Below are 10,340 nucleotides of genomic sequence, written 5' to 3'. Positions count from 1 at the left end.
AGAACTCTGTCCAAGGTCCATCGTCTCAATAGAGCCTTGTTTTACTGCTTCAGTTCCCAGAGATCTCTTCTTGTATTGACATTTCAATAGCACTTCCCATCTACACTAAAACCAAGATCTCACTCTTGCTCTTTGCCTACTTTGAATTATTTTGTGATTACCACATTTGTAGGATCAAAGACTGGCTTCTCAGTGAGACTGGAAGTTCTGAAGGTGAGGAAAGGATCACTTTCTCCTTTTTCTGAGTTCCTTGAAGCCCAGATCGAGTGGCGGATCAAAGGAGGTGACTAGTGGTACATACTATCATAGGATTTTAGAGATTTTAAGAAAATTAAAAGTGATTTAGAGCCTTGAGGTGACAATGGATAGAGTGCCAGACCTGGAGTCAGAAAATCCTGTTCCAGATACTTATAGCGTGATCCCGGGCAAGTCATTTAACCCTGTTTACTTCAGTTTCCTCATCTGTAAAATGAGCTAAGGAAGAAAATGACAAAATATTCCAGTATCTTTGCCAACAAAACCCCAAATGGAATGGAGGCAGACATACCTGAAATGGCTGAACGATAGCAGAGGTTAGTTCTAACTCTTCATGCCAAGAAATTGGAGGGGAGAGGTGATTAGTCTAATATCATGCATAATGTGAGGAGGGTTATTCAGAACTCAGGTTCTAGTTGACAAACTCCAAAACCCTTGCATTATTCCATACTCTTGGGAAAAGAACAATTTTTCCCTCTTCCATGGGATCCATACCCAACTTTAGGAGGTTGTCAGCGGGCAGAGAGATGAGAAATTCCCCAAACCAAGGGGTTGGGTTGGGCAGGGGACATAAGCAGGTTGAGGCACATTCCTAGGATGATTCAGTGATCCCAGATCCCCTCTGCTGATTAGCTGGATCCCTGCCTGGGGCCCAGCCTCCCTTTCCCCTCATCACTACCTGTCCCATGGTCTGTCCCAGATGGGACTATAAGACCTTTCTGGGGAGAGGAGGGGCCTTCACTCCACATTGGATGTGATCTCAACAACATGAAGTCTCTCCTGATGCTCCTGGTAGTGGCAGCCTTCACCATAGGGCAAGGTAAGGGGGTGAAAGTCTGGGGAGGGAGGTGACTACTGTATGGGGCTTGGTACTTTTCTGATGGGGGGAGATATAAATTTTGTCCTGGACCCTGAACCCTACTTTCCTCAATACTCCCTTAAACCCATGATTTCATTGGTATGAACATTTAAAAAAAAACAAATCCTAACTTTTTCATACTTTAGCAAAACGTCTTGTTGATTAATTAGTGCAGTAGATGAAAAATTCATCATCTGGTGGTCAGTTTATGGTGGAAGCGCCACCTTCACTTAGCTAGGCTGCTTCTTGGATGACAAATAACGATTCTATCACCAGGTCCATATTTTCTGGTTTGGTGGAACCTGCTAGGGATTAGGGTCAATTAATAACTTCTCAAAGCCCAGTATCATCCCCATAGCACAAGGAAGGGTTGAATCACAAAATGAAAAGAATACAAAATTTGAGAATGTTACAGCTACCTGGGTCATAGAATGTCAGAGGCAAGAGGCAAAAGGAGCCTTAAAACATAAAATATATTATGGGGTATTGAGTATTATTATTGGGTAAGTCTTAGAAAGCAAAATGCTAGAGTTAGATGGAATCTTAGATCAGCATGTTCATCCTCTTCTTTAGAATGTTTACCCCACTGCCTTGCAAAAAAAAAAAACAAAAAAAGAATGTCTGCAATAAGAACCAGAGAAACTGACTTGCTTGTGTAAAAAAACCATAACTACCTATATCTTTATTCTAATACTATAGATACTATAATATATTATCTCTACTCTTTCTATATAATAAATACACGCATTATATTTATAATAATATCTATATGATAGTGGGTTTTTAGGATTTAATATAAATGTTAATTCTCATTTCTATGAAACTTCACAGTTTACCATTCTCACAAGACAATCCTAAAAAGTAGATAATACGAAACTATTATCTCCATTTTATAGATAAAGAGACTGAGGATCAGAGAGTATGTGACTTGTTCAGGTTTACTTAGTTAATTAAGAATGCAATTTAATTCAAATCAACTTCACTCAATAGAGTTGACCTCTCTGTATCCAACCCAATTCAACATAATTCAATGCATGGCAATTTGGTTGAATCAGAGGGAGATTAAAATTCTATTTCAATTTATTTTCAGTTCAATGTAACTGACACAATATCAGTGGGAAAACTATAAACCAGGATTTCTAACCATAGGTTTAATGTTCTCTTTATTATTCAACATGATTTCTTTTAGTGAATAGGTTTATATTTTTTAGCAAGAATTTGGCATATTTTTCACTTTTTATATGATGTTAGGCAACTAATTCACTTTCTTAACCTCAGTTTTACAATTTTTAGACCCTAAGACTCTATTAAAGAACAACTTTTAAAGGTGTAATTATGGATTTAGGATTATTGTTGTATGTGGGACTGGAGATTATATTCTGACCCTCATTGGAACTTGATTATTTGAACCTCACACCCAGTTTAATCCTTTTCTCCTTCACACAACCTAATCCAGACAATGACCCCTGCTGCCATCTGGGGACAAAAAACAGAAATTTCTTTCCTTGGTTCTTCCTTTCTCCTTCCTCCCTCCTCTCTCCCCACTCTCTCCTTTCCCCCTCCCCCTACTCCTCCCAGTTTAATAGCATCTACACCCAGTTAGTATTATTTTTAACTATGATTTCAGGAATGAAGGCAAGTTTGTGTTTGCATGTGGCTGTGGGTAATCTTGTCTGAACTCATAGCTGTTACTCTTATGTGGTTAGAGTGATGGTTCTAGAGTGATTTTGGTTTTGGGTGAATGTGTGGGACTAGATCTTAGTGTAGAATTTAAAAGTATATCATTTGATTATGCATGATAGTATTTATGGTTGTGTATGAATGTGGAAGAAGTTAAGGGATGATTTGCCAAACATGAAGGAGAGGTCTTTTTATTTTGTTCTGTTTCTTTGCAAGGCAATGGGGTTAAGTGACTTGCCTAAGCTCATATAGCTAGTATCAAGTTGTCTGAGGTCACATTTGAACTCAGGTCCTCCTGACTCCAGGGTTGGTGCTCTATCTATTATGCTACCTAGCTGCCCTAATAGACCTTTTCTTTTCAAACATAAGAAAAAAAGTCTTTCTCCTGGTTTGTCTCTCCAATAGACCTTCCCTTCCAACCTCATACCTGCAAAGAGGTACTCAGGGGATCCCTTCACTTCTGCAAGCTCCAATCTCCTTTCTCTCAGTTTATTCCTGAGACTCCCTCTATTCTCTGTCTATATTTATCGTATTACAGCTCTTCTTGCCCAGTTTAATCCTGGAGCCTTCCTGTTATTACTGAAATTATCTTCTGATGGGGGGGTGAAGCTGGAAAAGGATCTGTCATAGAGAATTTGGTGGAGATAGATTTCCAATGGATCTCAGAGGTCATCTAGTTCATCACCCACTCCCAGTTTTATAGGTGAAGAAATTAAGACCTATTAAGAAGTTAATTAATTAAGAAATTAAGAAGTAACTTGCTCAAGATTGCACAGGTAACAAGTATAGAGGAGAAAGTTGGAGCCAGGTCCTCAGGTTCAAGCCAATGACCTTTTTTTATAGAGTAAGCTAGTGGTAGAAAAAAGAGAATCTTTGGGGGGAAAGGGTAACCTCGAGTTAATTTGAATTCCATTCCATTCAATTGAATTACAACATGCATTCATTTCAATTCTGTCCAACTAAATTCAATTCAACCCAAACTCAATTCAATCTAATGCAATGAAATTAAAGTCAGTGGAATAAAATTCAAATAAATTCCATTCGATTCGATTCAATTGACCTTTTTCATTTGACTCAACATAATTCAATGTTTCTACTTAATGGAATGAAAGTCAGTTCAGTTCAATTCATTTCAGATGAACTTGATTTATCTCAGGACACTGATTGATCCCCTGCCCTATACTCTGTGGTCAAGGCTACAAGACTACAAAATCTTGTCCCATTTTTAGAGATAAAGTGACATTAATAATACTTGTACTATTGACCTCTAAGAGCATTTGTGAGAATCAAAAAAACAAACATGAGTCAAGCATTATGCTTTGTTAATTTAAAAATATTATCTCATTTAATCAGAGCTAACAGATTGTATAGAAAATGTTTTATCAACCTTAACACTGTCTAATATCTGCTATGATTATTAAAAACCACTCATTTTCCAGATGATGTAACTCAAGCCCAGATTGGGAAGAATGAATAGAAAACAGTGTTAAAGTTAGTTCTTGAATGTAGATTTACTATCTTCCTTTGGCCTACACTGCCTTGTAAAGCAGCTGCTTGTAATTCAAAGCTAGTATGATACTCTTTTGATAAAGTTTTGGGATATACTCTTGCCTAAAAGTTATTCTTGAGAGTCCCTCTATTCTCTGTCTATATTTATCGTATTACAGCTTTGAAAAAGCAGGAATTTCACCTGAGACTTACAGGGAGCCAAGAAGGACTGGTCCAGGGCACTGGCAAGTTGAGGGACAATCCTAGATGTTGTGAATTGAGGCTAGAGGTGCTAAAATAGTTTAGAATAAAGAAATTGTATGTTTTAAAACATACTTTGTCAAAGGCACCACCAGATCTAGAAGGCTCAAATTGGTTCTGTGAAAGAACCCTTTAACAAAGAGAATCATGTCTATGGTAAGCCAAAACCTATAGTTGGCTTGTCATGGAAAATGGGGAACTAGGTGGGACCACAGATTAATCTTGGGACACAGTGAATCACATTTCTGTGAAGTTTTGCTTTGGGATTATGAGGCTATAAAATGAGAGTCACTTGGTAACAGAACATCCACATTTTCTGCCATTAAGTATGGAGGGTGGGGTAGAAGTAGGAGGGCATAAAGTCATAGGGAGCTGATCTTCGAAGGGGGAGGACTATCAAAGTGTATACAAGACCTAGCATTTCCTGGATTCGGTGTCCCTCTCCCCTTAAGAGAAAGGTGGTTCTTTTGTTAAGATCATCTTAATCAAGAGCTATTTTATAAATCACTCTAAACTAAGTATTCATAAGCCACTTATAACAGCAAGTCACTTAACATTTTGTTAAACCCAGTCAGAATAGAGAGTATCTTTATGGAATTCTTAATGTCAATGAAATCAGAGGTCTGGAAGAGGAAAGGAAAGGAAAGATGGATGGAGAGGCAGAGAGAAAGATAGAGATACAGATAGACAGAATCACAGAAAGGGACAGACATAGAAACAGAGAGAGGGAGAATGAGAGAGAGAGAGGAAATTGGACTATACAGAACTCAGGATAGAGTTCTATGCTATGTTGCACTAGAAAGACCTCAATTTACTACTTATTGTGATCTTGAGTCAACAAAACTCTGTGATCCTCAGTTTCCTTATTTGTAAATTGAAGAGATCCTCAAGGACTCTTTCAGTAAACTCTTACTTTTGACTGGTCCACTGACATGCTATGTAACCTCATTCAACTCTTTTACCTTCTCGTGATTTGAGGCTAGAGGTCTAAAATAGTGTAGAATAAAGAAATTGTGTATTTTAAAATATACTTTATCAGAGGCACCACCAGATCTAGAAGGTTCAAAATGGTTCTGTAAAAGAATCCTTTTACAAAGAGAAGCATGTTTTTTTCTGTAAACTGAAATCTATAACTGGTTTTCCATAGAAAACAGGTAACTAGGTGGGAACCAGTTTACCTCTGTAATATAAAGAGTTGGTACTTGATGATTTCTAAGATCTCTTCTAGGCCCCTACTATCTACCACATTACATTGCCTCAAGCTCTCAATCTAGGATTGTTCTGGAGCCAGTTTAACCAGTTCCAGAGACTAGATTGTTGACTTTTCAGTGTGAACATTTACACCTCAGACACTAGAGAACACTATAGATCAAGGCTAGATTTCTTGTTTTGCTTATTGGTTAGATTGAAGATAGTGAAAGAGAAATTTTAAAAATGAAGATTAAACAGTATATTAGTAAGCATGTTTTTTCCCCCCTTCCTGGATGTCAATTGTTAAACATTGACCAGCACACTCTGGGAATAGTTTCATAAACACAAAAGTCCAATCCCATCCAATGCCAGTATGGTTTATACAAAAAGGCAAACCTACAGTCAGAGGAAAATGGTAGGAGTTGAGTGGGGACAACAGAGACAAAAAAAAAAGAGGGAGGAGGAAGATGAGCAGAATATCAAGAATTTCCTTCTTGGGGCAGCTAGGTGGTGTAGTGGACAGAGCACCCACCCTAAATTCAAATCCGGCCTCAGACAATAATTACCTAGTTGTGTGACCTTGGGAAGCCACTTAACCCCATTGTCTTGCCACAAAAAAATAATAATAACAAAATAAAAAATTAAAGAAAAAGAGCAACTATAAATATTTTTTAAAAAGAATTTCCTCTTTTGGAAAATAGGCTTTTATAAATGCAATCTAAAATCATTGAAATTCAAAACCTAAGTTGGAAGAGATTTCAGTTTAACCCATACTACCTCCTAAAACCTTTTCTATTACACTCCCTACAAATGTCTGAAGATCTTTAGTGAAGCGGAACTCCAAAAGTTGTAACTGGTAATTCTAGGTGAAAATCTTGGGAAAATTCAACGATCAATATCCACTTAACTCCACTAAGTTTTTTATTCTTTCTCTAGACTCAACATCCCCAGTATCTTGTCTAATTGCTTTTCTCAAAACTTGACTTGAAGAATCTTCACTATTCTAGTTGCTTTCTCTAAGAGCTATCCTCTCCCAATTATCAATTTTCTTCCTAAAATGTAACAATCACAACTGAAAATAAAGCTTCATCTGTGCTCTGACCAGGGTAATATGCAAGGTGATCATCTCTCCACTGACCTCAGACATAAGATCTCTCTGGGATAGCCTAAGACTTTTTTTTTTTTGGCTGCCATGTCACATTATTGATTCTGATAGAGTTTGCCGTCCACTAAAACTAAAGCAATTTGTTTTTTTTCCAGATGAATTGATGCCTATCTATACTTCACATGCCTTGTACTTGTGAAATTTATTTTTTTAAAACACACTTGAAGACCCTGTGTACTCCTATGTAAATTCCATCTTATTAGATTTAACTGAAAATTCTAGTTTGTTAAGATATTTTTGCTTCCGAATCTGGCACCTAATATGTAAATCTTGGGTCTCTGAGAGGTCCTCATGACTAGCCTAAGGTCACAGGTAGCTAGTAAGTATTTGAGATGGGATTTGAACTCATGTCTTCCAGATTCTAAGTTGAAGAGTCTTCCCTATTGTGCTATTTTGCTACACACATACACACACATATACGCACACACACACACACACACACACACACACATGCACATGGATGTATATACAAACACAATATTCAAGGGGGCAGAGAGTGTTTCACTATTGTCTTTGTATTCCTAGGATATAGTGGGTGCTTAATAATTGCTTGTATTTATTGACTGATAAATCAGAAAGAGAAGGCTGATTGGTTTTTTTTGAAAGATTTTATTTATTTTGAGTTTTACAATTTTCCCCCTAATCTTGCTTCCCTCCCCTACCCCCCACAGAAGGCAGTCTGTTAGTCTTTACATTATTTCCATGGTATATACTGATCTAAGTTGAATGTGATGAGAGAGATCCTTAAGTTAAAAAAATACATGTGATAGCAAAATTACATAAGAAGATAACATTTTTTTTTCTAAATTGAAGGTAATAATCTTTGTTCAAATTCCACAATTCTTTCTCTGGATACAGAGGGTATTCTCTATCACAGATAGCCCAAAATTGTCCACTGATGGAATGAGCAAGTCCATTAAGTTTGAGCATCACTCTCATGTTGTTGTTAGGGTGTACAGTGTTCTTCTGGTTCTCCTCATTTCACTCAGCATCAGTTCATGAAAGTTGAGAAGGCTGATTCTAGAGAATCATTTGGGTGCTATGGGGGCGGGGTTGTTGCACAGGTATGGGTTGAGCTGGATGGTCTCTGGAGTCCCTTGAATCTTTGATATTCTTTGAATCTGAAACTGTAGGATAAGGCCAAAGAGTAATCAACAATGAATATTGGAAGAGAGGAGAAACTGGAAAGAGACTTGTAGCTTGTGTTTTAGATCCACACAAGTTGTATTCTGTGTCTGCCTCTGTCTCTGGGACAGAACTCACATGGGTGGAGGGGGGGTGATGGTCTTGTTGGACCTGCCAAAGAAGCTGTGGTTTCTCCATTCCTACCCTCTCATTCCTACTCCAAACAAAGGAGGCAGGAAAGGAGTAGGTCAGCTGAGAACTGAGTCCAGAAAGGATACTTGAACTAACCCCTCAAGGTTCAAGATTTGTGTATGAGCTCACTGAGTCCTGGACCATCTGACCACCCTCTTGTACCCACAGCCCAAGCCCTCCAGTGTCATGTCTGTGAAAGTTCTGACAATTGCAAAACCGAAAGAAACTGCCCTTATTCTTCTCAGTTCTGCAAAACAACCATCAACTGTGAGTATCTATCTGACAAAAGGTGGAGAGATATTTCCTTCCATATTCCCCATCTCCTCCATCCCCCAGTCTGGGACAGAGATAGGAGATACATGAAGATTCTTGGAGTCAACAACCCTAGGAGGGAGGAGACCTCATCCATTGGGGAGATCATTTAGGGTTGATGGAGTACAAATTCTGGTCAGGATGGGGTACTCTCAACCAGAATTAAATGGGAGCATTTGATGATTAGTGACAAAGATAGTGACGGTGGAGACTATTGCCATTCATGATTATTGTGATGATATGAAGATGATGATAGCAATGGTGTTATGGTGATGGTCATGACTATAATGGTGATCATGGTAATGGTGGGATGGTGCTGGTGAGGAGGTCATGATTGTAATAGAAGCATAGTCAGGTGGTAGAGGTGATGATTTAGATGATAATGATGATTTAGAAAGAATGAAGATTCCTAAAATGAAGGCACTGCCAGAGGTTGCAGAAAAGTGTTAGAGACAGGCCAAAGTCTGGGAGTGGAAAGAAAATAAGTTTCAGAGAATGGAGAACATGATTTTGGGAATTAAGGAGTTGATGGGAAGACTTCAAAGGTGTGTGTGGATGATGTCTGCATGACAATCTCTTCTCTGCCTTTCTCTTCTAGATCAGCAATTGGCAGGAAACCTTGTAAAGAAGGAATGTGCTGACGTCTGTGTTCCACAGAAAACTAATATGGGTCACATCCAATCCGAGGTCCTTTGTTGTAAAACAGACCTGTGCAATGTTAAACTGGAGAACTCAGCTCCTGTCCACACACTCCTCAGTCGTGCTGTCCTGGCCCTCAGCCTTACTCTGACTTTGGTCTCTGCCCTCATCATCATGTAAACTATGGGACCCTTAGCCAGGCCACATCCCAACCCTGCACCCCAACCCTGTTCTGGAAGGTCCTGAGCCTTCTCTCCACACAACTTCAATCCAGCTCCATGTCCCTCCCCAATCCATTCACTTCCTTTCAGTCTCACAGGATAAGGGTCACATAAGGAGGGGGGTATTCATCTAGCTCCTAGGGTTCAGGAGATCAGTTCTGTTTCTCCTCTCCCTCAAAATATCAACATCTCAATTGACCCCCTCAGAGAGTCACCCTCACTAGGTTCACCTGAAGATCCAAACCAGGGACTCAGAGATCCTGGCCCCATTTACCAAGATCACTTCTCAGCAGACCCTAGGTTTTCATCCAGAGGTGGGGAGGAAGAATGGGGAGTAGAGAGGATCACAGCATGGTGCACCAGATGGAGAAATGGATTTGGAAACTGGAGAACTGGGTTTGAATCCTGATTCTGTCATTTGCTGATTACTTGGTCCTGAGTAAATTGTTTCAATGGATCTTAGTTTCTTCTACTGTATAGTGAAAGGAGTAGACTCAATTAGTCTTCAGTTCTAAAATCCTGTGTTCTCTAAGAGCTATTATGAGCAGGAAGACAGAGATGGGGAAATCATTTCAATCCAACCAGCTTTTTTTTATTGTTTCTGTAAGCTTGGGTTTTTGTTTTCTATTCAATAATAATAAATGACTGAAAAGAAGACAACAAAATCGTGTTTTTATCTATTGGGTGTGGGAGGGTAAAGGGAGGGCAAAGGCCTGGGAAGGGCTAGGAAGGCTCTCTTGGGCCCATTCTGGGCAGTGAACTGCTCAGCAGGATTAGATGTAGAGTTAGGCTACCTTCTATCCTTTACTTTAGGGAAGCCAAACCACATCCAATCCCTATGGAATCTATCAGCAAATACTCTAAACCCTGGAAGAGCAAGGAGGAAGATGAGGTGCATGTACACACACACACACACACACACACACACACACACACACACACAAACACAGAA

At 39.0% G+C, this 10,340-nt stretch overlaps 1 protein-coding gene across 1 annotated transcript; it reads left to right on the top strand.

Annotated features, from left to right (window-relative positions):
- Window positions 1-947: 947 nt before the first annotated feature.
- Window positions 948-10,050, top strand: LY6D (lymphocyte antigen 6 family member D). The gene is made up of 3 exons (XM_074202882.1): window positions 948-1,075; window positions 8,385-8,483; window positions 9,127-10,050. Exons 1-3 carry the CDS (start codon window positions 1,024-1,026, stop codon window positions 9,345-9,347), a joined length of 372 nt encoding a protein of 123 aa, XP_074058983.1. The 5' UTR covers window positions 948-1,023; the 3' UTR covers window positions 9,348-10,050.
- Window positions 10,051-10,340: the final 290 nt, after the last annotated feature.

This window comes from Macrotis lagotis, chromosome X, assembly GCF_037893015.1.
Source record: "Macrotis lagotis isolate mMagLag1 chromosome X, bilby.v1.9.chrom.fasta, whole genome shotgun sequence".
NCBI classification, from domain to species: Eukaryota; Metazoa; Chordata; class Mammalia; order Peramelemorphia; family Peramelidae; genus Macrotis; species Macrotis lagotis.
The sequence above is the reverse complement of the archived record's forward strand: the minus strand, read 5'-3'. Positions and strand labels throughout refer to the sequence as shown.